The 25,770-nt window shown below is 36.2% G+C and overlaps 2 protein-coding genes across 5 annotated transcripts in view; both read left to right on the forward strand.

Moving 5' to 3' along the window:
- ofcc1 (orofacial cleft 1 candidate 1) overlaps positions 1 to 25,770 on the forward strand; it is a 460,325-nt gene that overhangs the window by 73,692 nt on the left and 360,863 nt on the right. The gene's annotated exons all lie outside the window — the stretch shown is intronic.
- tfap2a (transcription factor AP-2 alpha) lies at positions 7,884 to 17,659 on the forward strand. 3 transcript variants are annotated; one of them, XM_039666571.2, is made up of 7 exons: positions 7,884 to 7,975; positions 10,123 to 10,542; positions 11,614 to 11,665; positions 13,147 to 13,375; positions 13,949 to 14,067; positions 15,438 to 15,579; positions 16,241 to 17,659. In XM_039666571.2, exons 1-7 carry the CDS (start codon positions 7,925 to 7,927, stop codon positions 16,527 to 16,529), a joined length of 1,302 nt encoding a protein of 433 aa, XP_039522505.1. In that variant the 5' UTR covers positions 7,884 to 7,924; the 3' UTR covers positions 16,530 to 17,659. The 3 variants fall into 3 exon arrangements, with proteins under 3 accessions (XP_039522505.1, XP_039522506.1, XP_039522504.1); XM_039666572.2 differs by lacking the exon at positions 7,884 to 7,975 and adding an exon at positions 9,115 to 9,601; XM_039666570.2 differs by lacking the exon at positions 7,884 to 7,975 and adding an exon at positions 9,610 to 9,770.

Consider the following 25,770-nt stretch of genomic DNA (forward strand, 5'->3'; position numbering starts at 1 on the left):
GAGTTTTCCCTATTGATAAAAAGTGAAATATACAGCGATAGGCTACATATCGATTGCAAAATAAATTATTTATTTTGACAATTTTCTCTGCAAAACAGTTTGGTTATAGTCTGAAAAATGTTGTATTTCTAACAAAACTAGAAGTAGCCTACTACATTTTAACTCTCAAACCGTATTCACTTCATAGCCATCAATAATTGTGGACAAATGTGTGGGTACAGAGGATTTGGGTGTGATCCTATTTTTTATTTATTTATTTATTATTTTGTGGTTGTTTATTATAAATGTTATATCACTGTCTTCGATAAAGTTTTTTCTATGGTGTTTTTGTTGTTGTTGTTGTTTTTGTTTTATTTTATTTTTATTTTTTTTTATTTTTATTTATTTATTTATTTTTTTTTTTTTTTTTTTTTTTGGGGGGGGGGGGGGTATTTTTGAATTTATTTACTTCAAAAGTACCATATTTTCTATGTAAATTATGCTTATTTTTATGTTTTATTTTTTTAAATTTTTTTACCTACATTAAAATGTCTTTCCAATAAGTTCTTAGAGCTAAAACCTATGAAGTGACTTTGCTGTCACCTGGTGTCTTATTTTGGCTTATTTTAGAATGCTCTAAATTACAGTTTTTCCCATTCATTTCTATGGGTGCTCATTTTTGACCCAAATACAAGATTAAGGAGTTTTTGTTTTTTCCACACATTTAAAATTGTAGAATTGAGTCAAAAAAAAAATTGTGTGTGTTCAGGAGGCAAACTTAGGAAAAGTAGCCAAGTCTTGTACCGCTCAGATCAAGGGAAGTATTTAAAAAAAAAAAAAAAAAAAAAAAAATCAAAAATATTTTGCCCACATTTGTCCAGAATACGGTTTTAGGGTTAAGATACTGCACAATAATCTCTCTCTCTCTCTAATAAGCTCCCAACTAGCTTTGCTTCATTTATTTTATTAATGCAGTTCCAGGCTTAGATCTCATCTATTCCCTTTAAAAAGGAAAAATGAAAAAAAAAAATATTTATATAAATATGAAAATACGATTCCCCCCACTGAAAGAGATATTTCTCTATTTTTCTGGCAGTAGTTGAACTTATTTCTCAAGTACCTATGTGTGTTTGTGTGTGTGTGATTGTGTGTGTGTTGAGAAAAACTTTATTTGTGCATCCTTCACATCCCCAATTCACATTTTCTACATGTTTTTGGATTCTGGGGGGCGACTGGAGCACCCAGAGGAAACCCACACAGACATGGGGAGAACATGCAATCTCACAGAAAGGTCTCCTGGCTCAGTCAGGACTCCAACCACCAAGCAACCATGCCCTATATTTGAACCTATAATTTAATTATCATTGCAATGTATTTCCACCAAGTTAGAGAATAATAAACAAATTAGTATTATACTTCTTCAACAATATGTCAGTGTTCCTGTTCCTTGTGGTCTAGCAGAGCAGAGATGGATATTTTTTGTTGCCATGGTGAAACAATCTAGAAAAACTCCAAAGACTCCAGGAAATCTGATCTTTCCCACACACCTGCCAAATGTTTTCCTTTAGTCACCCAACATCAATCCCACTTAACAAACACCTCCTCTCCTGGTAACAGCATCAGATCAGATTATGAAGTTACTCATGACACGTGCTCCATTTTGTGTTTTTGCTCCACAGAACATCTATGGGTCTGTTGTCTTGTCTTTGGTTCTGTTACAGAAAACACTTTATTTTGATGGTCCACTTTAGCCATTATATCAAGTAACTTGTCAACTAACATCTCAACTATCTCTCAACAGATTATGGTAACACTTTAGAATACTGTATCTTACTTACTGCAGAATTACTAAGGAATTATTGACGAACTAATAGGTAATTCTTCATTAACTACTTCTTCACTACTGTTAACTACTAAGGAAGATGTGTTAATTAATCAGAATGTAATATAATTTTATGATTGTGTTAAGTATCAGTTAGTTAATCAATAACTAATTAATTCTGTCATACCTCCTGAAGAACTACTACTAATTATCTACTAATTAAGGTTCAAGAAAAATAACTAAGAAGTAACTATGGAACAGTCATACAAAACTAACCTCAGATTATTTGTATATTTTATATACAGTACTGTGTGTGTCTGTTTTCCTCAGCATAGAATGCCACTGACTGAGTAAATTCATGTTTTGAGGCAACGACTGAGGGAAACTGAAAATATAGGGAACTTATTAGTAATTAATAAATAAGTATCAAATAATTCTGCAGGAATTACTTAGAAGCTGGAACAGTATTCTAAAGTGAAAATATAGGGAACCCATTTGTAATTAATAAATAATTATCAAATAATTGTCTAGGAATTAGGCTACTTATAACCTGAAACAGTCTTCTAAAGTAAAAATATAAGGAACTTATTAGTAATTAATAAATAATTATTAGATAGTTCTGCAGGATTACTTAGAACCTGAAACAGTATTCTAAAGTGACAATATAGGGAACCCATTAGTAATTAATAAAGAATTACCACATACTTCTGACTCAAATATATATATATATATATATATATATATATATATATATATATATATATATATATTAACATAATCATCTAAACATTTGTAAAATACACGACAATTACTTGTTTACATGATATCTTCCTTTATTTTAGATGAGAACATTTTTTAATACAGCAAAAAAAAAAAAAATGTTTTAACATGTATAATACTGTTTACATTTAAACTCATTTAACAAACATTTTAGGAATAAAAAAAATACTTGACTCCATAACCTGCCCATAACAGTGCACAGCTCTGAGAACAGATTTTAACATCTGAAGTAAATAGATTTAGCTAGCTACAGGGTAACTGACATTGTGTCGTTGTATGTTGCCTTGCATAAAACAAAATGATTTACAGCACAGTAATGATTTTATGGATTAAATAAAATGTACACAAATCTGTATTTCGCTAAAGAAATGCACCAAATCGGCGGCGCTGAGAACTCTCCAGAGGAGGATGCAAATGCCTGGACTGTTGCGTCACCAAATCACTGTCAAGTCAAGTCACCTTTATTTATGTAGCGCTTTTTACAATACAAATTGTTTCAAAGCAGCTTCACATAGATAACAGGAAAACAATGTTGTAATAGTATTGTTAAATTCAAAAATAAATGTTAAATGTCCCCAACTAAGCAAGCCAAAAGCCAATGGCGACAAAGGCGAAGAGAAGTGAAAAAGGCAACAGTGGCAAGGAACCAAAACTCCATTAGGTGACAGAATAGAGAAAAAAACCTTGGGAGAACCCAGGCTCAGTGTATGTTGCAACCACGATATTGACGGAACTTGAATGGTGCAAAAGAAGTTTAAAATGTATAAGAACTAAGTATAATAATAAGGTGTTATATACATGATATGTTTTTGCTTATCAGCAGAGGTAAATGTCTGCACTTATCTTTCTTATTAGTTCTGAAGAATGACAAACTGACTACTGTGTATGACTGTTAATTAGTAGTTACTTCATAGTTATTTTTCTTGAACCTTAATTAATAGATAATTATTAGTAGTTCTTCAGGAGGTATGATAGAATTCATTAGCTATTGATTAAATAACTGATACTTAACACAATCATAAAATTATATTACATACTGATTAGTTAACACATCTTCCTTAGTAGTTTTCAGTAGTGACTTAAGTGTTAATAAAGAATTACCTATTAGTTCTTCATTAATTCCTTATTAGTTATGCAGTAAGTAAGATACAGTATTCTAAAGTGTTACCCAGATTATTAGTAGACTCTTTGATGCTCCCCAACAAACATTCTGACTATAAGTAACTTTGCAACTACATGTCAACATATTCTACTAACCCGAACCCTAACATCTAACCAGTCCACTACAGTCTACGAATACTCCAAGTGTCAAGTGAAATGTAACCTAGTTAGGCTACTTATTAGAATTTCAAAAGTTGGCCATCGAAATAGTAAAAAAGAAAAAAAAAAGAAAAAAAAAAGATTTGGGAAAGAAAATGGAAAATGAATAGTTGCATACATATGGCTTACTTTAATGGAATATTTTGCAGATCATTTGCCATGGCATTAAAACTAAATCAGAAAAAAAGCTGAAATTGCTTGTGATTTTTAAAAAAATAGTTTAAAATAAGTAGGCTATTTAACAAGGCTCCTTATTTTAAACTAAGGTGTAGTATTTAATATAACCCATTACTATTGTTTTTCAGCCAGTTTTTCTTCCAGTTTAATCATCTGCCATAGGCCTAATGGACGAATAGTAGGCAATGCGATCTTAAGCAAATAGTAATTTTATTGTAAGTTTAAATACCATCGTTAGATGGCGCCAGATGACAAAATTAGAAACACATTTAGAAATCATATTCATAACGTTGTTTGTGACAATGAAAAAAAATAAAAAATAGTAATTGGAACAATTGCATGTTTTATTTTCTTTGTTTATTTATTTAAAATTGTGATTTCAATATTTATTTAAAATAGCCTATGCTCATAAATAGGTATCAGGACAGGCGTGTAGCCTACTCTCTGGAAAATTTGAATTTTTTTAGGCTCTCATGGAGTCATAAAAGAGAAGGTCAAATGAGTCATTAAGGGTAATGGATTTTAACTGGTCGATATGGACAGGATGGACAGGTGGAAACATGGAACTTTGTACAGATCTGACTTGCCGACTGTTCTCCAATAGAGGGCGCCAGAGAACATCAGATGAACATAGAAACATGTCTCTCATATGTCACGGTGGACACACAAAGATAAACTGGTTTGATGATAATGGAATATACAGAAGTTTTGTCAATATTGATAATAAAGAATAATAAAGCAGCCTATTGGTTGTGTCAATACAAAACTAACCCATGTCTTGGATGTAAACAAAAAGCTACTTTGAGCAGGTTTTATTGTTATTATAATTATTATTAGGCCTATTATTTTATTATTTTGTCGGAGTCGCATTTGGACTCCGGATTTGAATTTGGTTTTATTTGAAAGACATTTAGTTCTTTAGGGGAAAAAAAGTTGATATTTGGCTATAGATTAGTGGCAACAACGTTTTTATTTATTTATTTATTTATTTATTTATTTTTACTATAGGCTACCGTTTTCAATAATAGCTACTTGTATTATAATAGCGTATTTCTATTCTAACCTTATGTCGCCAGATCCTACTAGATCTAGTAAAAATATCATAAAGTATCATAAAATCATTATTTAAAAAAAGTTGTATCTTTTAAACAGGTCAGAATGACAACTCTGCCCACACACTTCATTATCAGACTGTATGGCTACATGCATTTGTGCGATTTATTTGTGCTTAAAGGTGTAGCTCTGTTGAAAATACTTGACCTCGTTCACTTTTTTAATCTTTTTCTTTCACTTTATTTGAGCAATTAGTGCCATAGTAATACTACTATGTCTTTCTGGTGTTAAAATAAAGCATAATATAGGACTTTATTCAAAGTCCTATCTAAAGCGACAGGGGGTGCCATCATTTAGGCTATAGCACTCAGGCTCATTTCTCATCTGGCATAGTCATTCTCCGAGATGCGCGTAGAATTCTTTTTAAATTTGTTTTAAAGATTTTGGTTAATTCACTCACACATACACGCAGACACTTACAATCGAGAAGCTCCGTGTTTGAAAAACATAAAAAAAAATACAACCTAAAATTCGTCCCTCCCTGAATGTCATTTGTGGTATGGGTGATGTAGGCTAGGCTATTTGTTTAATCATATGTTTTTGTTTTTTTTTATACTCAAATTGACTGTATAGAAATAAATAAATAAATATTTAGTGAAAATATACTCAATTAAATTGAAAGGATAAAACACTTTAGGTAGCCTATAACGAATGGCGAATAGGCTACAGTAACTGCTCTAATAGCATATAATCTGAAAACACACTGGAAGGCCTAGCCTATATTTTATGCATGCTGCCTGAGCAACATTCAGTTTTAAAATATGTCACTTAAAACAGGTGAAAAGCCACACTCTTCCTTGTTAATGTGCAGCAGGAATCTCAACATTGCATTTACCTTTTCCAGGTGTCGTTACCTTACACGTGCCCTTAGCAGAGCGCATGCGCCGTGAGGTGGTCCTCTGTTTTTATTGCCAGGTGAGTAGATTTTGTTCAGGTAAAGTGGAATTTTGCTTTAGGACACAAGTCCCAATGAGACAACTCGGTGTGATGTACCACATTCAGAGAGAAGACACAAGAATGTCACTAATGGGCAAAATGGGAGACTGGCAGGTAAGATCTCTTCCTTTTAAGGCTATAGGGTGATGCGGTGCTCGCTTTTACCTTTCCACATAAGTTAGAATTAAGTCTTTGTCAAGGTAGCTTTTTCAGCATTTTTTTCCATACAATATGCCTATTGGTCATTAACCATTGTAAATAAAATGCTACACACAAAAGCTTATGCTATAGAGAGAACACGCAGATATGTTTGCATTTGGGACCGCGAGAGTGAAGGCAATGGCGAAACAACGGTGAAATAGTCTGATCGTCAGAGTTCTCTAAAATGAGGAACTCCTAAGGTAACTTGTCAGATAGGCCAAAATGGTTGCTATGCATTGGATAGTTATTTTATTTTGCCTGGTGTAGCCTAAATGTTTTAATTTTATTAACTGATTTCAGATATTGCAATTTCATTTAGTGCAGCATTTCCCATTTTAGGCTAACATAAACGGGAAAGACTGAATAGGATTTTTATTATTTTCTTGATAAACTTTCCCTCCACTGTTTTTACCATGTGTCTTTTGTGTCACACACGACCCTTAGAACGACCCATTATGACAAAAAAAAATAGACTAAAAAATACACAAACAAAAGTGAAAATCAAAACAAAAAAAATAATGGTGATTCGGTAATTTAATTTGTAAATATAGCGCCATAAATAACTGACAGACTGGGTTTAGACCACAGTAGCCTATTGTGAATGATGGACAATTTTCTCACAGTGCACAAATAGTGTTAAAGAATGAAGACTAGTTTTGCTTTTCTTTTGTGCGATTGGTTTCAGTGATGCGGATCCCTAATCAATAAGCAGCGAACAACAAAGCAGCACACCCATCCATTTCTATTGCGCGTTTCTCTGCCTCTCTTAATCGTCATTGTGTCTTAGTTTCTTTCGGCCTCTCATTAATGACAACTGGACTCACCCCACCAAAAATGGTAATGGAGATAAGGGAGAGACAACGCCTTAGAGTCGGCGACCTGTCCCCTGACCTCATTCACATTTAACAAGCCATGTTGTTGTGTTAATTATTTACATTTATCAAATTGCGCCGTTACACGTTCTAAATAGGTGTATACCTAGGCCTACTGAAGAATCGACCTTTTCTTTGCATAACAGTGTTGCGAGTATTTTACAGGCCCGGGCTCACTATAGGACTAAAACAACAGTTTACAATTGTCCGACTGGAAGCAGAGTTTGCCCACTGAAGCACAAGCTGCAGTAGTTTAGCATTGTTTAATATATATTTTATTACAGGCTGCTCTTGAGTTGTAGATTCAAACGCTTAAAACTTTTTTGAAAAATGCGTGTATGCAAAGAATCTGATCTGTGATACATTTTTTTTTTGGTTCAGGTTATTATTGGCCTATTAATGCCACTCTGAATGAATTCAATTGGATGATTAATAGAGATGAAAAGGTGAAGTCCTCCTTCACCAGTGATATCAACCCTTGCATTTACTGTTCTCTTTTGAAATACACATGAAACTCAGTAAATGTATTCTTACTCGAATTCTCGTTGCAGGTTCTACCTGTGTATATTCATTGGCTTTGGTCTCTTGATATGCTAATGAGGGTTATTACAGTAGCGCTCGAGTCTCTCTCTTTCACCATTAGAGGGAGATCTGAGCGCGCAGCTCGAGCCTTGTGCACTGTGTCAAACTCAAGCGAAGACGCAATTCACTCTTTCCACAACCAATGAAAATGCTTTGGAAATTAACTGATAATATTAAATATGAAGACTGCGAGGTAAGCGGCTTATCCAGGATTTTAATACAAAATGTTGCATGATATTTAGCAAAATTCTGAACGGTTTAACTTTTCACTTAGTTTTATTTATTTATTTATTTTTTTGAAAAAAACTGGCTTGTTGTGTGTTCCATTTTATTTAACACTTAATAAAATACCGCATGATCCAGAACACATGTAATTATTTTCCAACCTAGTAATAAAACAATAATAATAATAATAATAATAATAATAAGAAGAAGAAAAATAATAATAATAAGAAGAAACATAGTACCCATTTATTGCCAGTAGAATTTCTATAGTACAAAAATGGATCATTAAAATGGTTCATTCATAATATCGAAATGTGTGTATATGAAGGGGGGGGAAAGACTTGCAAACAAACGTACCAAACAGGTTTGGCAAAAACAAAACAAAAAATCAAATGTTGCAGTGCTTAAATTAAATTATTATTATTTTCTTTCTTTAAGTTTATTTTATGTTTTCCCTCTTTTATTTGAAACGATGTGTTTGTGGTGGATGCAGTAATGTATGGGAGTAGTTTTTGGAGTGGCGAAGCCAGTAAAACGTGTTTTCGCTCGTTTCTGGAGAATCACACACGCCATGACCAGGAAAGAACCTCTGCACTCCCCGCGTCTTTATTACTTGCTTTCGGCGCATAGAACCGAGTTGATTGTAGCTTATAATAATTAAATTCGGTTTATATAATAATCGCGCATGATGCGAAAATGTGTATGAGTTGACACGCGTAAAGTTTGTTGAATATTTGCTCTCGCGGCGATTTAAGCTGCATCTTCGTGTTTTGATGTGTCTCGGCCGTGGTTAAAATCCTGGTGAGGGATTCTAGTGGGCCATGGAGAACGAGCATATGAGGACTAATGTGAAAAACAATGAGGTAGACGAGCATCCAGTGAACAGTAAAAATATGCCAGGCCAGATGCACTCTGCGTTCGCTGGATTTTCACCAGAATCAGAGGTGCACATTGTTTCCTTCCTTGTGTTCTTCCCCCTCGTTCTGTCTTTCTTTCACTTTTGCTTGCCCTCGAACCTTTTAAAATGTTCCCCCCTCTCTCTGATTCGTCAGACGCAGGAGAATGTCCCTCTTTTTGTCTCTCTCTCCCTCTCTCTCCCACTCACTCTCTCTCCTCATCTCTGATTAGATATACTGATTCCTCATTCAATGGACGTCATTTAGTGCAGTCTGCCTTGAGTTGCTTCCTCGCTTCACGCTCGATTTCCGACCATTCTTCTCTTATTAAGTATTCGTGTAATATTAATAGTCATGAATATCTACTATTAGGAGTGCAGGGGAAGAGGCAGATCTGTGCTAACATGAGCTCAAGCGAGGGAACAGCTCACTGACAGAGCCGGGAGACGCCAAGGGGATCTAAGAAACTTTAGAGAAAAAGAATTGCATCTAAAGAGCAGATGAAGAACATTGGGAATTTACCCATATTGTGATGGATTATTGCTTTATTTGAACGCCGGCCACCGCCACCTCGCTCTACAATTATTATTGGCTTGATTTAATTTGCACGTTCATTTTCGTTTTGTCCTTCTGAAATTCTTGCCTTTTGAAGTCCTCGAGAATCTTCGCAGATGTTAGTGCACAGTTTTTCCGCGATGGTGAGTGACTGTCGGGAGTAAAGATCTGAAGACTGCGCTCAACATTTACTCTCCGATTTTTTTTTTTTGTTTTTTGTTTTTTGTTTTTAAATCCTATCGTTTTGTCTGTTCCATCATGCAAGCTGTTCTTGGTAGCATCAAATGCTATTACAAAGACTTTATACTTGATGTGAGCTCTGGTTATATTTCTTTGCATCTCAGTCGGATTTTAATTGCCAAATAAATAACCATTTATTGATGTTCATTTTAATGTAGAATAACATGTATTATGATAGTCGTGGGGCTGTAATTATAATTATAATGTAGTGTTTGTAGTAGTATTTGTTATTGTTGTTCTTGACCGAATCAAAAGCTTGATCGGTTTTCTGTGGAAATAACAAATTACTTCCTAAATGCGATAACAAATCACTTGTGGTTATTTTTTTCTCTCCTTATAAATAAATAAAAATAAAAATAAAACGAAAAGAAAAAACAAATAAAACAGCACTAAAATAGCACTGTATCGTTCTCTCTCTCCCAAGGATCGCCATGACGGGACCAGCAATGGCACAGCCCGGTTACCCCAGCTGGGAAGCGTGGGCCAGTCTCCGTACACCAGCGCTCCTCCGCTCTCTCACACGCCTAACTCAGACTTCCAGCCGCCATACTTTCCGCCACCCTACCAGCCCATCTACCCGCAGTCTCAGGACCCTTACTCTCATGTTAACGACCCGTACTCCATCAACTCTCTGCACGCCCAGCCGCAGCCACAGCACCCGGGCTGGCCCGGCCAGCGGCAGAGTCAGGAGAGCAGCCTGCTCCACCAGCACCGTGGGTTACCGCATCAGCTGTGCCGAGAGTACCGCAGAGAAGTGCTACTTCCCTCGGGTCACGGCCTTGATACTGGACTCACGGATTCAATCCCTATCCATGGAATACCTCACTCTTTAGAAGATGTCCAGGTGAGGAGAAAAGCTGCAATCTTATAATGTAACATGCAACCTCTATTATACAAATTTGCTGCTGCATGGTGCTAGAATAATGTCGGGCAGTCAAACACTGGGTCACATATTTAAGTTGTTCTTCTTAAAGTAGCTGATTTATTGAAAATATTATGGTAATGTTTAACACAACGTTTTTTTTTTTGTCACTGTAACTTGGTAAAATAATGTACGATTTTTTAAAATGGTGTTTGAATGTAGGCCTAATATGTTTTATTTAAATTTAAGCTGTATTTGCAGGTAATGGTGATTTAAGTTCGATATATATATATATATATATATATATATATATATATATATATATATATATATATATATATATATATGCCTTAAAAGCCTATGATGAACATGCCATGTGTGAGGAAACAATTTAGAAAATGAATTACATTTTTATGTAAAATTATATTTTTTAACGACACCGCGAGTAATTAAAAAATAATATAAAGACAATCCCATTTTCCATTAATTATTTACTGGATTTCTTCTCTTCACTGTTGTTCACCCCAGCAACACAAAGTGAGTGGTGTGCTGAGCTTTTTGATTAATATTGTCTGTCATTTTTGGACGTGATTCTTGGCTGCCCCCCTTTTCATAAGTAATTTGATTGCAGTGTGCCTGCTGAAGAGATCTCACGAATCGAGCTAGACAAAATGCTCTCTTCCACCGCAACTGCATGTTTTCTTGTTCATTTTCTTGGTAGATAAAATTTAAGTAAATATATGTGCTATTATTACATTTTATGATATAACACAGCATCGTTTCAACTTATTATTTCAAGTGGCGCATGCCACATAGGCTACTTATAGGTCAAAGATCTATAGGCTTACTTTCTTTAAACATGCAGTTTATAGTGTGCATAGTTATGACATTACTAAGTAAAGCGTTTCTGCATTTTTTCTCCTTGGGCTGAATTTATTTTCGTTTGCAAAAAAAAAAAAAAAAAAAAAAAAGAAAAAGAAAAAGAAAAAAGTACAAGTAGCTAGATGATTTCAAACTTTCGATCATTATTAATATGCGTTTTGATCTTTGCAGCATGTTGATGATCAAGGAATTCACATCCCAGACCAAACTGTAATCAAGAAAGGTAAGCAATTTCCTCTCTAATACCGTACGTGGTTCAACTAGCAGCTCTCCGCTCGTAAAGACTACCCGTGCTTGCTGGGAGACGGATCGGGTTAATTTGTAGGCCCTGAGATAGCCTGGCGATAAGGCACAAACCATTTTAACAAAGTGTTCCATTGCGGACACTATGTCTCTGTTATTAGGATGGTGCTTGGCTTAGCTTAGTCACGTCAAAAATGGTAGCCTTTAATGAAATTTCCTAAATGTCTCATTCAAAGATGACGCGAGAAACTCGTGTTGGTTAGAGGCTTCGTTTATGAAACGTTTTTGTTAAAACAGATTAAACAAAGGCCGGCTGTATAATTTTCAGTTTAGTCATTTTTGCAAATGGCTAAATTTTCATTTTCATTTTTGCAATAACGTCCCTCTTTGTTTCGTTTGGATAATCGCAGTTTGGTCAGTGTGGGCTGCAGGAGAATGAATGTTGAATCGAGTTGTTTTCGTTGCAGTGATATGATTTTGTTCGTTTTAACAATGTGAAAGCTTTGATGTGTTCAATTTGATGCACCATGCATAAATCTACAAAAATACTCATCGCATGTAATAATTGCGATCTCACGAGTTCGTTTAACGCCTCTTGTCTCTATTAGTCTCCCCTGAGCTATTAATGTCACTACTGATCTATCCAAAAGTGCCTGTGCTTTTGTTTCCGGCTAGCACATAAAGTAACAACGGGCGCTGAAGCAGGATTTAGGCCGGAACACTTATTTGTAAGCGCTCGTGTGTGAGTCTGAGCAGCCTATTTGGATTTGTGGGTATCAGTCCATGGCGCTGTGTGGCGTGGTTAGGGACTGTTTAAAACTAATTTGGAATTAAGAGAAATAATACCCATTTTTATTTGTCGGAAGTAATGTATTGCATCGGTATTGGATTATTATTATAATTATTTAAATAACCTTATAATAATAATAATAATAATAATAATAATAATAATAATAATAATAATAATAATAATAATAATAATAATAATAATAATAAAATATGTTATAGTAACAAGAGATTTAAGTTCCATTTGCATGGATTATGCCACAGTTGTTTTTTTATTTCGTTAATCAGTTTGTTTAATGATGTCCAAAACATTGTCAAATTTGAAGCAATGCCATGCATGTTGAACTCATTTTCACCGAGCTTGGTGTGGAGTCACCATAGTGATATAATATGAAATATTTTGATGGCTGGGCCACTTTATTACTTCGGGCATGCAGCAGTTACATTCATGAGCTGAATGAAAAGCTATTGCTGTGGTATCTATTTTCCTTCCTCTCTGATAAGACCATACTGCCTTTGATTCCACATAGGCGTGCGAGATGATGTGCATATAAACGCATATGTCTAATCTTACTCAAAGGCTGCCTGCTGCATAGTAATTCATCTTTTTCCATTTGGTTGGTGCTGTAGTCTCGAATGGGGGGGCCGAATCATGTTTTTTTTTTCTTTGTCAAGGTCCTGTTTCCATATCCAAGAACAACAGCAATGTCTCTGCCATACCGATAAATAAAGACGGGCTTTTCGGAGGTGTGGTAAACCCAAACGAAGTGTTCTGTTCGGTTCCGGGTCGTCTGTCTCTTCTCAGCTCAACGTCAAAGTACAAAGTCACAGTAGCGGAGGTGCAGAGACGCCTTTCTCCGCCTGAGTGCCTGAACGCTTCCCTGCTCGGCGGGGTCTTGAGGAGGTGAGCTGGACGTCCATTGCATATACCAGTAATTATATATTATCAAGCGCTTTCCGTCGCCAAACTCATAGATGGCAGTCTTTTGAAGTCATACCACAACATAGGCAAAATATTTTGGCCTACCCAATTGCAATGAACTCATGCAGTCATGTCTTTAATGCAGACAATTAATTAAGACAATTTAATGGACACTTCCTTAGTGTGCCAATTAAATCTCACGTGATTACAGTAATTTTAAGAAGATTTTTAATTTTGAAAATTCAATCGCAGGTTCCTAAAACAAAGTGTTTAAAAGTAGAAGTCTTGCTTTTAGCATAAAAAGTTACTCAAAGAGCTGTTATCAGGGCTCTTGGCGACACATGAAGGCTATTATTATTATTAAGCTATCATTATTATAGTTATTTAGGTTCATGCGCGTTCCAGTCTTAAAACGCATAGAAATATTATAAATGATAATTTGAATGATACGTAAATATAGCTGTGAATAATGATATGATTATGTAGTATAGGCCTTTATGATCAAGTTAAATAAACACATAATATATGTATTTATTTCTTGTCATTTATTTCAAGGGCCAAATCTAAAAATGGCGGAAGATCTTTAAGAGAAAAACTAGATAAAATCGGATTAAATCTACCAGCAGGGAGACGCAAAGCAGCCAACGTTACCCTCCTGACGTCACTGGTGGAAGGTGAGTTTCTTGATAAATATATATTTTTAATAAAGCAGGTGCTTAATGCAGCTTTTATTCCAAATCAGCATTTCATTCATCCGTGAAATAGAGAGTTTGTCTTGCCAGCAACAATGAAGAAGGATATAAGAACGGAATCAGGAGATATTATTCGGAAATACATTTTTTTGTGGGATGACAGGAATCTCTCTCTCTCTCTCTCTCTCTCTCTCTCTCTCTCTCTCTCTCTCTCTCTCTCTCTCTCTCTCTCACTTTCAACAGGACCACTTGTCTTTAAATTTAAACATGGTGTGGATTCGGGTGTCTTTGGGGCCTACTTTGTGCCATGTTAGCAGTGTTGTTTTATGACACTTTGTTTTGTGCAGTTGCTGGATATAAGGCACTACAGCCGAAAGTATTAGTATTAGTGGATTTTATCATTTTCGGCTTGATGCAGTTGACCTGTAGGTTGAAAGCCTATTATAAAATATAAATGAGTTAATTATGTTGCACTGCGAAGATGCCATTGCTGTTGAATAAATCCATTTTGCTTGCAAAGTTGGAGGTGATTATTCCGTGCAGTGATATTTGGTATGCCATGGGTTTTAAAGGTGAAAGCTGGAGACGGTTCATTGGTTCCTGTTAATCATTGCCGCTGAAGACTGAATGTAATATTCATCGTGCTTCATTGAAATTTAGTCTTGTATGGTAATGAGCCTGAAGAAATGTATGATTCCTGCGAGATAAGGGTGTGGGGTGGGGGTGGTGGACACGCAAGCAGACGCTGATTTAGTCGGAGGACATTGGCTTTCTGAAGTGTTGTTATTGTTTATGATCTGCTCCATTTTATGGAAAGCAGTTTAGTAGAGTTGAGCTTTGATGCTAATTGGCGCATGCGTTCTTCCGGATTCTAGCTTATGACAGGAAGGCTCGCAGTAAAATTCCAACTGTTTCAGGAAATTAAACCAAAGACTTTAGAGAAAAAAAATCAACCAAACTCACAGACCTAGTCGGAGTAACATATTTTACACGGCCTGAAGTATAAGAAGGAGGTTTACTTTTAGCTTTTTGAAATGAATTTCGTATAGGCTATAAAACATCCTACTAATAGGCTATTGACAAAAAAGCTCACGAATCAATGACATAATATCTTTTAGAGTTATTATCTTGTTCTGTTAATCTCAGAAGGAATGTGCATGGTGACGCATGTATTTGACACGATTCAAATGTCTAGGTAATGGAAAATAAGGGTGCATTAATGATGTCACAACTGATAGAGAGCGATGTCCATGTCATTGGACGAGAACGTTAATTAGATGACAATTATGAAAATGTTCATTACTCCACGTTTTACTGCAGTAACATACATAATGACTTTCGTTTTCTTCTAGGTGAAGCTGTGCATCTGGCCAGAGATTTTGGTTATGTATGTGAGACTGAGTTTCCAGCCAAGGCGGTAGCTGAATACGTGAACCGACAGCATTCAGACCCAAATGAACAAGTCCAAAGAAAAAACATGTTATTGGCATCGAAGTAAGTGCTATTCTATCTATTCATATGTCAAAGCGCAGTTATCTGTTTAGGACTGTGTCTCTTCGCGTTAACTGTCGTGATGTATTTGTCGGAGTTTCCTTTTTGATGGATACCCCAAAGCTGCTAATATCTGTGTATGTTAGATATTAATAAATAGGACTGGGCTCAATGTCTTCTTTTTAGGGCCGAGTGATTTCGTAAAATACACAAATAGCTATTCGCAACATGTAGGCTACATCCTTACAATGTTTTATAGATTTTCTACCAATGGGAAAATAAATAAAAAGTCAAACTATCAAAAAATAAAATAAAATATAAAATAAAATAAAAACCACATATAAACAACAAAGAATAACAATAAAAAAAAATATCAACAGAGGCGACGCTCTTCTTTAGATGGCATGGAGCCTAATAATCCAATTCTCACGTCTCCGGTTGACATATTACTGACGTATATGCGACACTCTTTTCAAACTGAACTTGAGTTGTCCATCGCTCTGATTCCACACTGCCCAACGAGCTGCTGTCAGAAGGAATACGTATGCCATTGATTAAGGGACACATAAGGAGCACATAGTCTTACTAATACATTTCTGACTTCATACCTTCAGCTGTAATTAGCTTCATCCTGACACGCATCCTACATTGTGTCTCCTTCTAGACAAATCTGCAAAGAGTTCACGGACCTGCTCTCCCAAGACCGCTCGCCCTTGGGGAATTCACGTCCACAGCCCATTCTCGAGCCCGGGATTCAGAGCTGTTTGACCCACTTCAGTCTTATTTCTCACGGATTCGGGACTCCAGCCATGTGCGCGGCCCTCACGGCGCTGCAGAACTATCTGACGGAGGCCATTAAAGCCATGGACAAAATGTACCTGAACAACAATCCCAACAGCCACAATGAGACGGGGTCAAAAGCGGGTGACAAAGACGAGAAGCACAGAAAGTGATGTCAAACTACCACATCCCAATTGATATATGATAAAATACATAAACACACTAGTGATCAATATGAAACATTGAACACACCATCTCCCGATCTTCACGTTTTGAAATATTTTTGATTTTTTGAATAGTAATAATGGGGAAAAAAAAGAAGTTCATCTTGGGATTCGCGGACAATGCCTTTCTCTCAATCAAAATAAAGCAGTGTGTCAACGAGAGGAATACAGATCTGCAACAGCAGGACTTTTAATAAAACTCACTTTGTATGAGTTCAACGGACTGAAATTCAGCGCTTTCCCTCAGTATCCCCATTTACGATTGTAGCCATGTGACAACAAGAAGCTGAAAGAGGAAGATTTTCTATCAGTATTGTGAATAATAAACTTGAAAAAAAAAAATCTACAGCTCCATGCCATGACTTCAAGAACTGACTTTTCTCTCAACCAAGCGACCAACTTGAACTTTGAATTTAACACGATTCACGGTTATATGAGGGAATCTGTGTTCAAGTATGTATATATTTATTTATGTGTAATTTAATGGGAATTGTAAATATGGTACGTCTGTTCAAACTTCTTTTTTTATTTATCTGGTGCCTCCTGTTTTAGTGGGTTTAAATATTCGCTTAGTTCTTCATGTGGTTTTATGGTTCTTAGAAAACAGAAGTTTGGGGTATTCTTCTCTGGGATATTTCAATTCAGCCCTCTTGTAGCATGTTGAGGCGACATTGAAGCAAGTGAACAAATCGAAAAGAAATAAACATCCATTTCTCTATATATTATCCTTATGCCATTCAGTTTTAGATCGAAAAAGGTTATTGCAGAGACCCCGATGCTAGTTTTGTGTTTCTATCTTCTTGTTTTTATACGAGCTTTTTATGTGTTGTGCCAATCACCTCTTGTTCTTCCCTCAAAGCACCACAAGAGCAATAAATGGATATTGTCTTATGAATTCTTTTTTTTTCTTTCGAATAAATTCAACATTTGGGACCATCTGATATCTTGTGTGTCCACTGTCTAAATTGGAGGCGGTTTTATCTGTATTGTATAAACCTGTGCTGGCAATAGCTCCCATGCCTGTCAATGTATTATAGTTCTTTGTTGCCCAGAAAAAAATAAATATTTGATACGCTTCATGTCGATTTTTATTCATTACTTTTTATTCACTGCTTGCTGCGATGTATTCCTCTTTCTCCCCCCCTCTCTCTCTTCTATTCAGCACAGTTACTGTAATTGAGTTTAACTCTCCCTTGACGATTGCTCCATGCAATAAGCAGTTGAACCCATTGTTTCCCTCAAGTATAATAATAAAAAAAAAACTTACTTTCAACTCTTAGTTCAGAGTACAGGACCATTCAAATATGGCAGGGAGCTTTTTTGCCAAGCCAAATGACTCAAAAACAATGAATTCTCTTTCGTGTTTGAAGTGAATGTGTGTAGATTTAGCCCTCGAGCTAGAGCGCTCTTTAAATCAGTCAGATGAAGAATCCTGCTGAAGGTTAGTGCAGTCGCCATTTCCATGACTTTATTTGTAGACGCAGTGCACCGTATTTTTCCTAATACACTGTCAGCTATGCTATGATCAATTTCTATGTTTTTATAATGCAAATCCATGGTTTGCTGATATCAGTTTACTGATCGTTTTAACGAAATTGTAGGCAAGGCACTTCGGCGTTAAAACGAAAAGCAGTGTCGATGTCATAATTTAACTCGTCCAATTTCGTTGAGTCATTGGGTAGGCTATTTGCACAGTGTCCTGCCAGAACACGCATGATTATTTTTGTGCATAACTCAGATTCAAATAGAGTTTTATTGTTTATTGATAGCACCCGGGAATCAATCTCCATTGGGGCTTGCTGGATTCGCTGTATTCCGGTCATGTACTGAAGACGTCTGTCATGGCACTGAGGAAAGAACTGCCGGCACAAATTCACCTTAGTGGCTATTTGTTTAATAATAATAAAAATATATATATATATATATATAAAAACCTGCATTTTTCTTTCTGTGCTCGGACGGTCTGATCGACTCAGATGCAGTTGTTTTCAAATAACATGAACGAAGCTTAACTGTACATGTCCTTGGCATAATTGCAATGCACAGTGCAGCAGCAGGTGAAGCGAGGCATTGTCTGTCAAGACTGTTTTTGTTGGCTGCTTCTCAGATTGTGTGTGGGATTCTAACCTCGGGCACAATAGCTCTCCCAGAAAGGATACCCGGCTGCTCCTCCTGTTCAGGCGCAGGAAAAAAAAAACACATGAATAGTCATTTTAAGGGAAATCGCAATCATGTTAAATCGTATTCATCGGAATTAGGAATTCCTTCACGTGAATATGTGTCATTAACGCTAATGTCATTGATTAAATATATTAAAGGCCCAACGATTTTTTTTTTCAAAGAAAAGAAAGCATTTGTATGGCTACCACATAAGCATGAGCGTTATTTCGCATTAATTTAGCCTATAATTATATATAAAACATGATACATCGCATGCTAGCCTATACGTCAACAAAGAGACCTAGTCAGTTGAAATGGTGAGCTTTGTAATTTACAATTTTTTTACCCGTTTCGTTTTAGTTGAACTAGTTGAACACAATAATGCCTTGCAGCAAAATGAAAATATAAAACCAGCGCAAGCGTCAGTTGTATGACGGCCCGGGATCGTCATGTAACCGACGTTTAAGGATACCCTAAAAAGGCGGATGTTGACGTATGGTCAAAAGACGTCCCAATACGTCAGTTATATGACTTCTTGGGATGAGACTGTGTTAATAAAACACAGAGTAGGCTAGTGAAATTGGAGTTTACTGCTATACCAACACAGCTGAATTCGGTTCATTACATAACCTCCCGCACCAGCTATATCAATTACATATAATTTGTTTTTAGTAAATAAAATGTGTCGTTTTGTGTAATTTTCCCCAAAATAATAATTTATTTGTTGAATGATTATGTCGATTAAATAATATAATAGAATGTACAGACATGTATAAGAGTTCTCTCTCTCTCTCTCTCTCTCTCTCTCTCTCTCTCTCTCTCTCTCTCTCTCTCTCTCTCTCTCTCTCTCTCTCTCACACACACACACACACACACACACACACACACACACACACACACACACACACACACACACACACACACACACACACACACACGCACACACACACACACACAGACAGTCTTTTATTCACGTGTTTCAGTAGAGGCATGACATTCGTGCCATAGACACGAACTTTCATGAGATCGGGCTGGTAGAGGAGGGTTTGGGATTGACATATTTACGCAGGCGCGTTAGGATTTGATTTTAACTCTTGTTATGAACTTGCCTTAACAATCTCAGAACAAACGAAAGCCACGAACTAATAAGGTATAACTTTTTGTGGGCATCCTGTGATAGGCTAATCGTGAAAATCTAGTTACAGTCTTGAAATGTGCATAACAATACTCCTTTTAGTCTAAATATTTTCTAAACCTAAAAAACCCCTCAACAAATGACCATTGAGTGAGCGTGTTAAAATCGTGCCTCCCTCTCTTCAAATCTTTATCCAGAGGCAGGTTCAAATGTGCTCATATAGTCTTATCTAGATGCAAGACAGTCACATATGTTGCACATTGGTAGACCAACCCGATCACGGTTTAGATGTTAAACCATTGATGAATACACAGTGTCTCTTTGTAAATACGCGTTCATCTTGGGGTATATATGTTTGATGTTATTCATGCAGTTGTGCATTTATAACTTTTTTTCTTTTTTCTTTTTTTTTAACATATTCATTGATTGTCATATTCGTAACATCCAACGCATCTACTGATAGCCTTTTTTGCAGTAATTTCGCACGTGCTGGGGAGACAAACTCCTTTATACTGAATAAAATTTTGGCCTTGGTTCAGCACCTCTGGACTTAAAGTTTACGTAATATTGAGTGGTTTGCATCAGTAAACCCGGCATTTATTCATATCACTTGATATTATGCTCTGTTGTGGAATAACGAATAAAGCGAAACAAACTCAAGCATATCGAGCATTTTGTAATTTTTTTAATTGATATTATTTTATAAATAATACACTCAACGCGCCGTAATATTTTCCCCCTTCGTTAATAAAATTAAATGGAGGATACAAAGCAGTCTATAAAATTGTCACTGCTTATACAAGAAACATACATGATGAAACAAATCAAACATCAAAGGTGATGACGGCAATGATTCAAACAAGCTTTATTTTGACTTATTATAATCTATGTTGTCTCACGCAGTAGAGGGATGCTTTAGAAAACCAAAAAACACAAGCGCCATGACAAATAACACAAGTCCGCAATCGAATGACGTGATTCTACTTGTCAATGAAGCGCAAAATGGTTAATTGCGCTGGACTCGTAACTTCATCACCCCCTCAAATGACCCTTCCCGACTAAACAGAGTGGGCCCCAATAATGTCAAAAGAGGTCAGAAGCTTCATCAAATCACCCATTATTACTTGGGACATAAGGTAATCGATTAGATAACATTAAGTGCCTTTGAATAAACAGATTATTGTAAATAAGGGGACACCTCTATGAATGCAGAAATGTTGCGTTTAAATAAGGTCTCTTCTACAAGACCTCTTCTACAAGACAACCCCCACCCCACCCCTCTCCCTCTCAGAGTCAGCGCTTCATTGCTTGATTGTTAACATTTACACTATATTGCCAAAGGGTGTGGAGTACTTACAGAACAGAAATAAAATATACACTCTTAAAATAGGTTCGGAAACGAACTATACTAAGTTGACTTATATGCTATGGTATGGTTATTTTACTTGATGTTCCAAGAATCGTCAGATATATATATATATATATATATATATATATATATATATATATATATATATAGGCTATATATATTTTTTTTTTTGGCCGTCTGATCTGTAAGACATAATGTTTAAACTTATGAGTGAAGGAAATTGAAAATAAAAGCTAAGTAAATAAAAATGAAGGGTGAAGCAGAAGATAAAAAAATGCGCAAATATGGCAGTTGAAAAAAAAAGAAAAAGAAATGTTTAGCCTAATCGTGCTGTGTAGCTTAGGAACTCATCGATTCAGTGCCATGTGCTTCTGTATTTTCTTCATTCATAAAAACCTGAATCATAGTTCTGACCTCCTCCATCCAAGGTCTTTACACAGTATTCGCATCCCAAAATAAAGCATCCACGACAGTTATGTTTCGCCCTTTTCATACAAATAGTTGATATTCTAGTTTCTGCCTCCCTCTCTCTCCTCTCATTCTCTGAAGTCAGCCGGGGGGATTGTCGCCGCGGGCCAAACATATGCTTCTTTCCATTGCACTAATCCAAATTCAGCGTGCAGGAATAATTGCTGGAGTGCATTGCTTTCGCATGGCTTTGTCCCGCTCTGGCTCCCGTCAGCCAGGCACACGCCATTTCAATCAACTGCTTTTGAGGGCTGTCTCTTTTTATCAAACCTCAGAACCTCGCCAATGATGTGAACATTTAACAAACCGCTTCACGCTCCACCAAGAACATGTAGGCTACATTGCGTATGAAGGGACCTGCAGTCTCATTATTTTATCTTATTATTCATATGCTTGTTTGCATTTCCTTGTTGGTTAGAGTTGTTTTCATAGCGTGGCTCATCCGGCTATATTCTGTCAAAGTGATGCCTTACGGGGTCAATTTCATCAACGTGTCAAATGATCAAATAACTGTGAAATTATCAAAAGCCAAATCTTGTGACAAATGCCGACACTATCAGCCTGCTGTATTGTTGGCTACTTGATTTGACCCTTTAATTATATAGCTATTATAGGCACTAAATGAATTATTGACTCGAATGAAATATTTATTTTAGATATAAACACATTTAGTTGAACGAAATGTTTTACATTGAACAAACGAGGACATTGGCCAACATAGCCTACATTTTTAACTAACTGAATAAAATGGCATAAAACTGGCAGTTGGCACCAAATAAGTAATCCCCTCTGTCGTGAATTTTCCTGACTGAGTAAATAATCTCATGTCAATGCAATATTGTTCTTCAGAAATCGAATGTTGACCGTCAAAATAAGGACACGTTTAAAACTACTATCAAAAGTTCCAAGGGCTTAGCCTGAAGGTCAGGGGCAATACAGTGGCCATGCAGTGGGCTATACAGTGGCCAAAAAATGCGAGTGATTATAAAATAAATGTTCCCGATAAAGAGATGTCAACTTTTAGACAAAAAGTCTTAACATAGTTTAGAAAAAAAAAAAGAAAAAAGAAAAAAAAAAGAAAAAAGAAAAGTAAGACTGGGTTAACTGTCAAAAATCTACACGCTTCCTTGTCGATTCTAATTCTAAAATTAATCAATCGATTACTCAGTTTTTAGGCTAGGCTACTTTGAGTTTTACCTGCATTACATATGTGTGGGCTACTAAGCCTGCTAAACAATACGAATATATATGTATAATGTTTACTGTCTGCACATAGGCCTGGCTAATGATTTTTTGTAGCTTAGGCTACGCTGTGTTGTTTTTTTTCAATTAGGCTAATTTTTATTTTTCATACTCTGTCTTACCATTTTTTTTTCTGAGAATAAATGATGAAAAAGGTAACTACAACGGTCCATTTGCTTGGGAATCGCATGTTTTCACGGATAGGTGAGAGAGAGAGAGAGAGAGAGAGAGAGAGAGAGAGAGAGAGAGAGAGAGAGAGAGAGAGAGAGAGAGAGAGAGAGAGAGAGAGAGAGAGAGAGAGAGAGAGAGAGAGAGAGAGAGAGAGAGAGAGAGAGAGAGAGAGAGAGAGAGAGAGACTGAATTAATAGACGTGATAATTTCACACTAAAGAAGAACACTATTTCATGTGGCTCTATCTGTTCCATCAGAGCGCAGCTGTGCTGTTATGATGAAGTTTGATGATGATGGTCTGAATCTTCCTTCAGGCGACTCATAGCTGCAGGCAGCACCAGTGCCCGACCCTGATAAACGACTTAAACACACACGGGCTCGCCAGATCACTTGTGTTGCTCTCTTCATCCCCCCCCCCCCCCCCCCCCACCCCACAATACACAGAACACTCCTACCCTAGTTTGGCATATTGCACCTCTACCGGATATATTTATTTATACAAACATCACGGAGTGTAGCCAATGCACAAATGCGAATCTTAAATTAGGTTATTTGGTGACATTTTGTTATAACAAATAGTTCATTATGTATTTATAGATTACATGGTCTAATTTCTATTTTTTTTTTTCTTTAAGAACAATTTATTTTTGGCTAAAATTGAGAAGAGCAACCTTTTACATTTCTCCAGACAATTGAGTAGAAACAATCAGGCATACTTGACCAATTATCAAATTAGTCAAATTCAAGATTAGCCAACCTTTTCGACTTCATCACCTCTTTGAAAACTGTAAATTATAATTTTACCAAAATTACAATTCAATCCAGACCTTAGTTGTTTCGACCACCTCCGAAAGTGACAAAATCTCGCTTAAGCTAGTGTAAACCTGTATATCGCGTCATTCCGTTTCATGGTCAGAAACGCACACTAATGCCAGGTGCAAACATTGTCCATTGATGGCACCATTTTGACGTTTCCTGTAATAGGCTATGCGTTGTTTGTGACGAAAGCCCTTTGAAGATTGCATTTTAAAACATGCTTTAACATTATTGTGTATTGTGAAGTAAATATGATGTCTGATTCATTTGTATAATTCTGTTTGTAGAGGTCATGATCAAAATGTAAACCAGAATATGCTGAAACAGACTGTTGTCTCATTTTTTTGTACAATGTTGCAATAGAGAAGAATATAGCCTATGTCAACACACTTCGTGGTGGGACTATATACAAGTACCCCGCTTCTAAAATAAAAAAAAAAACAACACTTGAAATGCTTAATTCCCATTATTTTTTGAAAGTGGTTCATTCATCCCCACTGATTCGCAAGACAAAAATAATTTTACAAGAAAACACCAGGGTTTAAAATAAGTTATTATAAAATATGTCCAGAGAGTTTACAGCACCCTGAAAAGACCTCTTTCTCTTCATCTTTTATCAGACATGCAGCATTTGGAGAGAACATAGGCATGTCATTTTTTTTTTTTTTTACTTTCTTTCTTTTGCACGTATTATTATTATAGCCTATTAAAAAAAAAACCTTCCGCTTCCGGGAATGTTGTTGACCTATCAATGAGGGTGAAATGGTTGAATGCTCCATCGTGCAGCACAACTGATCACTTCTCCTGTGGTGTTCCACAATCGAGCCAAAAAAAAAAAAAAAAGGCCATTGCATGAGACAGATGTGAGATCACAATCAGGGTTACAATTTTATTTTGGTTTGGGGTGATTCCTAAGAGTAGGGACCTTCTCAGATAACTAGGAAACATGGTCAAACAGAACTGTGGCAATAACATTGCAAGCGATTTCAAATTCATCTTATGTGTCAGCGTCTTTCTCCTAATTCTTGCTATTTTGCCAGAATTCTTTTAGGGCATGAACAGATAACACTCATAAGAAACTATCCTGAAGGTGAAGGTGTTTCCCAACAATTCCCATTTAACCCACATCTAAACTACTGCATCACCTTAGCTGCATGACACACTAAAATTGTACAGCTTATAATGATAAGAATAAAAGAATCACAGAAAAAGAGAGTTCAAAAAAGTATATTCTGTCAACTAATACTTTCAGTTATGTTTGGGCTTGGTTTAGATTTTATTATCATATTGGTTTAAGTCTTGTTGATGACCAATCATCTCATCAGAAAGATGGCAAGGGAAGGCTTGGTAACTTGTAGGCCGTGATTCAACGAATGTATTTGTGATTTGTCATTTGATCAACTTCAGGCTCTTAACTGGGTATAGAAACAACCATATGTAAGAATTGATGATCGTGCAAACATAACTAAACAGCTTCAAAGACAGTTACACTGTCACTTCCCTCACTGATGTTTATTGTCAAATGCACAATAAATATCTCATCCTTGACTGTGTTTAACACAAGTTTCATTAAAGTAGTCCATTACTTGTAGAGCCTGAGGCCCGATAGCAGCAGGAGAGAGAGAGAAAGAGAGAACGAAAGAAGAGTAGAGAGCTGAGAAATGCTCATTGATAATTAAGTGTTGGTTGCTCACTGTGTGAGGTGTCGCTGTACTTTGCTTACCAATCCAACGGCTGTTGGTCTCCTCCTCCGTTTGTGCCGGCATCACGTGCCATCTAATAGGCTTCAATTAGAGCAACGGGAGCTGAGGTTAATTATGACTTAACAC

This window comes from Pimephales promelas, chromosome 22 (assembly GCF_988280905.1).
Source record: "Pimephales promelas chromosome 22, fPimPro1.hap1.1, whole genome shotgun sequence".
NCBI classification, from domain to species: Eukaryota; Metazoa; Chordata; class Actinopteri; order Cypriniformes; family Leuciscidae; genus Pimephales; species Pimephales promelas.

What these genes read in the sequence shown, in the direction of transcription:
- tfap2a (XM_039666570.2), top strand. Translation starts at nt 9,717, where the DNA reads ATGCAAGCTGTTCTTGGTAGCATCAAATGCTATTACAAAGACTTTATA. An exon ending in CCAAACTGTAATCAAGAAAG is followed by an intron (nt 11,666 to 13,146) that starts GTAAGCAATTTC and finishes TTCTTTGTCAAG; the next exon opens with GTCCTGTTTCCATATCCAAG. An exon ending in AACATGTTATTGGCATCGAA is followed by an intron (nt 15,580 to 16,240) that starts GTAAGTGCTATT and finishes GTCTCCTTCTAG; the next exon opens with ACAAATCTGCAAAGAGTTCA.